This window comes from Haemaphysalis longicornis, unplaced genomic scaffold (assembly GCF_048455015.1).
Source record: "Haemaphysalis longicornis isolate Haplotype H1 unplaced genomic scaffold, Haemaphysalis longicornis Haplotype H1 scaffold_1, whole genome shotgun sequence".
Taxonomy (NCBI): Eukaryota; Metazoa; Arthropoda; class Arachnida; order Ixodida; family Ixodidae; genus Haemaphysalis; species Haemaphysalis longicornis.
The window spans coordinates 398,975,831-398,983,128 of NW_027526203.1; the positions used below are offsets into that span (position 1 = coordinate 398,975,831).

Genomic DNA, 7,298 nt, shown 5'->3' on the forward strand with positions numbered 1-7,298 from the left:
CACGGTCAAACGGGGCGGATCGGCTGAGGGAACGCGCCTGAAGTATAACGCACTCTCACAGGCACAAACTTGGCCATCCATTGCAAAGTCCACGCTTCGGGGCGCTGCAACGTTATCGGACGCGACGAGAGGATGCGCAAGCACAAAATCTTTTCAAGCGTACGCGGTTCTCAAGAAATGTGATGGAGGTGTCAGTTACACCTCTGCGTTCCTCCCGAGCGCTGAAATCGCATTTCTGGGCGAGAGTGTCGGGTATTGCTGATAAGCTTTCTCGAGAAAAAGCAATTCCACATCCTTAGTATCGAAACGCCTTGTTCACCCGTATCGCCTTCATTCTTTTCCCCCTTTGTTTTCCATGCGTGCGTAGTGTGCACTATTCTGGTTCATACGTGATCTTTTTGTGCATATGCGGGCACAACCTTTCCGCAAGTAAAGTTTTTATTCTGAGCTGTGCTTGGATACTACCATGTTGTCGTCCTATACGTCTTCTAGTCCAATTTTCCCATGGTTGTAATGCACCAACTAGCCAACGTTTGTACTGCACTCAAATGGGTCCGTTCTTATTAAAGGGTGTTTATATGCCACTTTGAATGTGGGGAATGAGGCAGAATCTTAGCCAGGAATCTTTTTCGGACGGGGGGTGAGGGGGGGGGGGGGGGCGTTACGGGTTATCGGAAGGGTGGAGTTTTGCCGAAAGGACTAAGCCATGCTTACGCGCTGCCTGGCGAAAACTTCGGAGGGGTTCAAGTTATTCCTCCTTCACCCCCCCCCCCCCCCCCCCACACACACACACACACACCCCGGGCTATGTTCCTGCATTTCCGTACTCGGGCTCCTCGGTGCACGGGAGTTCCGGCACGCGATGATGCAGATATTTAAATTTGCACTTTCCGTTATTGTGCAAATGCGAATGTTGCGTACCACGTGCCATTTTATTGCAAGCGTACAGGTGTTATTGCTTTTATGCGCCATATATAAAAGCACTGCCGTTTTTATATTTCCAGTGCGTACCGCGACTTATTTATTTATTATTTATTTATTTATTTACCCTCGGGGCCGGAAGGCATTACAGAGGGGAGTGGTTACAATCTACAATACAAACACAATAAAAAAAGCAGTCAGTTACAATACAAACGCAAATAAAGCAATCAATTTGTTATATAAAGATACATTCAGTTCAAGTAAATAAGCAATTCAGGTAAATAACAAAAGCAGTCAGATATAATACAAACGCAAATAAAGCAATCAGTTTGTCATGTAAAGATTAATTCACCTTATTATACAATGTTAGGAAGGGCATCGTGAAAAAAATGGTTATCAGAAATCGATACAACTACTGCAGGAAGGTGGTTCCTGTCTCGTGATGCACGGGGGCAGAAACTTGGCGCCTCATTCAGCGCCCTGAACAAAAGCTTAGGTTAACCCAATGAGCATCTCATGTCAGGAAACAAAAGGACTGATGCAAGAGGAACTAGTGGAGAACACCGCATTGCGGTGACCATCAGGGTAACAGAGTCGCTGCCGAGAGTTGGGACCAGAAGTCCCATTAACTCGATGGAGGGGGAAAAAAAAAAGAGAAAATGGGGCAATGTACATCGCAATACAGGATGAGGAACGTGGGGGAGGGGCCTTCGTCCTGCAGTGGACACAAACGGGCTTATGATGATGATGATGGCGCTTAAAGGAATGAAGATCCAATCAAAACGGGATTTGCAGCTTGCCCGTATGCCCAACGTCACGGAAGGTCCGACCGAATCTGAGTATCCAAGAAGCTAAACATCCGGCGAGACAAGACCTAACAGCGCATGAGACGTCCACTGTTGATTCTTTCACCTCGTTCTTAATCAAGCTCGTCTAAGGCCGGCTGTGGACAGGCGATATTTATACCCAGAGCTCCCTTTCTGCCTCTGCACCGCATTCCCCCCCCCCCCCCCCCACACACGCACGCACGCACGCACGCACGCACGCACGCACGCACGCACGCGCACACGCGCGCGCACGCGCACACGCGCGCACACACGCTCACACACGCGCGCGCACACACACACACACACACACACACACACACACACACACGCACACGCACACGCACACGCACACGCACACGCACACACACACACACACACACACACACACAGGCTGTCATAAAAGCAGTGCAGTGACGGCTCGGCCAGTGCATTGCAATTATATGACGCATTTTATGTCGATGTGGGAAGACGAGGAACTATTTAGTTATTCCACTTGTGGCTGTAAACGCTTAAGGGAGCGAAAAAATGCAATTGACAAAAAAGGGAAAAAAAAAAATATGTGACTTGCGATATAGGCCAGCCAGCTTATGCCTGATTATATTCGCTGGTGGCATACACTGCGGGGTATTTGCACTCGGCGACAAAGTAATTTAAGATCAAGGTCACACTTGTTCTCCAGTTTGTCGCTAAGGCGTGACGCGGATTCAGCAGAGGAGATGTTGCCCCCCTTTTCTGCGGTTTGTTTGTTGGCCCCGAATTTGGGCGCTGCTGTAATCGTGTCTGGATATCTCCTTTGCGCCTGTTTCGTTTTGCTGCCGTGCGAGGAAAAGGGGACAGCGACTCGGCCATCCCCGGTGCCTAATTCCAGTGTTGGCCTTCACGCGTGCTCGCACCTCTGCCCGTGGTCGGCTGGTGGCGACAGCGCGTTGCTCCGGATGCCGGCACCCAGGCGCGTGCGTAAGATCGCCGCGGTCGAGCCGCGGAATTCGCCGCCGACGGTGCGATAAAGAGAGCGGTGCCAAGTGACCCGTCAAGGGAGCAAAAAGGGGGTCCGCAGTCCCCCGGAGCTGTATACAAATCGAATCTGGCGGGGCGTGGCCCCAAGGGCGTTGAGCTGGTCGGCCAGCAGCCGACTTGTTCCATTCGTGGCGCCGAGGGCGAGAAGGCTTTTGTCGTCGAGAGGCGCCTGCTCTCCGCCGGCCGATGTGGGTCGCACGAGCTCTCGCTCGAGCCGCCAGAGGTAAACGGTGCGCGAAGTTGCCGAAACGTCCTCCAGCGGAGCTCCGGCGCCACGCGTGCCTGCCGGTCGTTTCGCGTGCCTCGAGTTTGTGACCAGTGCCGTGACCGGGTGTCGTGGTGGAGGAGAGTGTTCGGAGTCGCTGGCGTCATCCTCTGGGAGGAGCTCTGCAGCGGCCCGCAGCTGGTCCCCGTCACCGGCCGCCCTGCGTGTCACTTCAGGCCGAAGGCCGTGCCCTGCGTCGGCGCCCACTGCAGTAGCTCCGTGCTTTGTCGAAGGGAACGCCGTATCGCCTTCTGGCCAGCCGGCTTGCTTGCACTGTGGAAGCGGCGTACGGGCTGAGCGTCGGGTGGAATCTGTTTCTCCCAAGTTCGAAATGGCTGTCGGCTTGGCTCGGTACTGAGCCACTTTGCGGCTCTAGAGGCGACGGCGTGTGTGCGCGTGTCCGCGCAGGACTGCCCCGACGGTGAGCGCATATACGGCCAGCCATGGAGACCTGGATCGAAAACTTGAACAATCTTGTGATCGCCCTGAAACAGGTGCCCCTTTTCTCTCAATCAGCGCTTATATGTGCTCGCTCCGTTCGTTTCAATGCGTTACTGTTTTCCGGGCGTGCACAGGCATCTCTATTCACTGTCCCGTTCATGGCACGTGCTCGTTGCGAGGCCGAACAGACGGAACACAACTGCAACAGAGCGGACATTGCCTCAGAGCTTCTCGGTTTCTTCTCGCCGATTCATTCGCGACGTCTGCGGCGATCTCAATCTCTCCGAGCGTCCACCGTTGTGTAGCTGTGTAGTCAGCGCACAGTTGAACTTTGCATCGGTGAAAGTCCCTACAAGGATAGAATGGTGGCAGAAGAGGAGAAAGGAAACCAGCAGGCTAAGATTTATTGTTTGAATAGCTTTAACGTACGACCAACTTTTAGGGCGCTGTTATTACTCGGCCGCTGGCAAAGAATGCAGCGGCGATGCGAGAAAGCGAGGCATGTCATAAGGAAACGACGGCAACAGGCGCATCTGTTGCCGCCATCATCCGGGTTGCTCGAAACGGCGGGTTGAGGTTGTGTGCCACCTTCGAAATGTCGAAAAAGGAGCAGAAAAAAAAAAAAGTGTCGAATGCCGGTAATCGGTTCAGGTAATGGCTGGACAAGAGAAAAAATGAGGGGTAGGGGCAGTTTCGAGGAAGGCAGCTCTTTTGCATTTAGCAGTGCACTGCACTCAGGGTTAGGTACAAATCAAGCACTTGGGGTGGAAAAGTCGTAAATGCAGGATAGCGGCACGCGCAAAAAAAAAGAAAAAGAAAGAAAGAATGGGCAGTGGGGGGGGGGGGGGGGTTGCATGCTCGCGGGGACTAACAGATGCATTTCTGCCTGAATGGCAGACAGCTCTCCTTGCTCGCTTCCTCCAGACACGCTTGCACCGCTTGAGCATATTGCACCGTTGAGCCGCAGTGAAACGCGAGCAAACGATAAAAACCCGAATGCACAAATTTATTTTTTAGTCGCACCTGTAAGTGAGAGGGGTTTGGTATATTATGCAAGCTAAGTTCGGCTGTCCTACTTTTGTTAAGACCGGAAGACGGCATTATTTCAGCGTCAGGGAGAGAGGTCTTGGTTCGTGCGTCCGGGTTCACACCGCTGTGCTGGCGCTGAATGCAGTCCAGCGGTGCGTGCACACCGGGCAGCGTCGCCCCGCGAAATGCACCCCGAGGGATGGGCGTGCTGCAGCGAAGGGTGATTAATGCAGCTCTCTGCCCGTGCGGCGGCCCCTTCGCTGTTGTTTCGCGGTGCTCCGCTGGACTTCCCGTTGCTCGTATTTCTCTCCGGAGCTGCCCCAGCGGCTGCCCGCTCGAATGACTGCACGGAACGCCAGAAGCGGGTTGTTAATCGATAGCAAGAGTTGTGCACCACTTATTGCGGCCTCTTGCTCGCGGGGAGCGAGGGGGAAATGGGGGCTCATTTGCGGCCCGGAGCTCCGCTTCCGCGTCATTAGCGCGAGAAAGGTTCCGTCACCGACTCCTGAGCGCCATGGTGTCTCGAAGTCGTTCTGCTGCTTCCTCTTGCAAAAGCGTCTGTAGCCTTATAAGAGAGTCCGCGATGTTTGGCGCAAAGGTGCACCGAACTTACCCGCAGCCCACTCATGGCCCGGCAGAGGCCCGCTTCGGGTACCTCGTCACTTTCGGTTAGCTCGCTGTGGTCTTCGCCTTGTTTTTTTTTTTTTTTTTTTTTTTCGTTCATTTTTTTTTACCTTGCACGTAGTTTCGGCAGCAACCAATATACCTGCGTGTAGTTTCTCGTCGATAACCGCTACCTTCACGGGGCTTTTTTAAATGAATGTACTCGTTTGCTGATCCCACTTTCAAAGCCGCCCACTGCGGTGGCTAATGCGGTGTGCAGCTGGGCACCAGGCCGCAGGTTCGATACCCGGCCTCTGCGAACAGTCCCCCCTTCACTCTCTTCCTTGGAACACCAACCGGCATCGCGAGGCGAAATACTTTGCAACTCGCGTCGTTCACAATGCTGCTCCGTGAATGTCGTGAATTGTTTTTGGTGGACTTCACTGCAGACTGCAGTAAATCTGCGTATCTACTGACACTCGTCATTGGGCACCAGTTGAGATGAGGCCTTCACTCACGGCGTGCTTTTTTTTCGTTCCGCAGGGCTCGGATCCCGGGCTGCCACGTGCCGCGGCAAGCTTCAGTACCGGCGCTCCAAGATCAATCACGAAATCACCAAACAGATGATGATGCGCAACGGGGCCGAAAAGCTCTTCAAGTGAGTACACCCCGTCCTGCACGCTTTCTTATTGTCTGCTCGCTGCGCACGTATGGTCGGCAGCCGCTTCGGCTCCTGATAAATAGCCGCCATTTCCTGCGCGTGGCGGCATTTCTCCCCCCGAGTGGCTTCGGAAGGAGAAGAAGCAATGGCAGTAGCGTAGGTGTGCGTTTCGTGTCTCGGGCCCTGCAACGAGGAAGTCCGAGACTTGTCCAGTGGCGGGGCATTATAGGACTTTAAGGAAGTGCTTCGGCGGGCGTCACTGAGGAAAGCAGGACACAAGCGTCTTGTGTTGTGGTCGCCTCATTGGCGCCCAAAGCGAGCCGCGTGTAGTCGCGCCTGAATCGCACGAGACATGCGGCTTGCGCGGGCACGCGAAAATGCGGTGCGCTGTCGATGGCCGCACGGCCTTTCGAAATTGGGTCCCGCGCAGTATGCAGTCCCCTCCCGCGAAGCGATCGAGGTCGCCGGTGCTGGTGGCGGGGAAAGAGCGGCGCGTGAAACAAAAGGAATCCGTCGCCGAGGTTGGTCGACCGGAAAAAAAAAAAAAAAGGAATAACGCGACGCAAGTGGTGGTGGCCCGGACGACGTTTTGCCGGTCTGTCACCCATCCATCTTGTCAGGGGCTCTGGATTCCTCGCGCCGAGATCCAACCGTGCATACACCCGTGTGAAGGAATGAGCTCCGAGCCGCAGAAGCGTTAAGCCTCGTCTCGTCGTCAAGTGCCATCCGATAGTTTTTTTTATGCTTTTTTTTTTTCTGCTGCGCCTCCAGCTTGTCAAGGGAATATATGTCCTTGCATGCTGAGAGCATGGCGCAGCGACACTAGGGGACAGCGCAGGACTGTACAGTAAAGTGTAAGACCCATGTGGAGTATTGTAGACAAAAAAAAAAAAAGGTTCATGTGGGTCGAGTCTTTCCCTGTTTTTAGCGCCCGCCAGGCGCCAATATGCACATAATGTGGCACTCGGGAATGCGCAGGGAACCGATCAGCTCACGAACGTGACCTCACTCCGCGACCGAGTCGAACAAAGGCCTGCACAATTAGGCGAGATTGCGCGCTCGCTTATCCAATTAAATCGCGCCTGAGGGGAACCCGGAGGCGACAGCGCCCTGCCAAGGTGTGCGCGGTGTCTGGGTGCAAGAGACTACAACCGGCGCGCAATAGCGAATGTAACGCTCGTGTCGCTGGCGCTGTACTCGGGGACCAAATTAGGTTTATGTTGCCGGGCTTCGCTTTTTCTGGATCTTGCCGGTGTCTCAGAATGGTGAATAGAAACGCTGAGAAGAAAACAGCAGCAGCTTGGTCACGCGGGAGTAACTTTTCTCTCGCACTGTCATAACTGCGTGCTGCTCTCATATATTTTCTGGGTTGAATTTCGCGCCCATATTCAAGTTATATACCACGGATGTCGACTATCACTCTAGGCTGTTAGATGAACGCCGTGGGTGGCAGGATTTTTTTTCCTGTGGGGGGTCTAAGCATGATCACAGACTACTTTTTTTTTTCTTTGAAGTGGGGGGGGGGGGGGCAAGG

The 7,298-nt window shown here is 53.9% G+C and overlaps 1 protein-coding gene across 1 annotated transcript in view; it reads left to right on the forward strand.

The window, feature by feature from the left end:
• Positions 1–7,298, forward strand: part of Rhp (GTP-Rho-binding protein rhophilin) — a gene marked incomplete in the record, with an annotated part of 127,037 nt that overhangs the window by 73,476 nt on the left and 46,263 nt on the right. Inside the window, 1 exon segment of the mRNA XM_077686752.1 lies at positions 5,659–5,761. Within this exon segment, the coding sequence (XP_077542878.1) occupies positions 5,659–5,761 (103 nt within the window).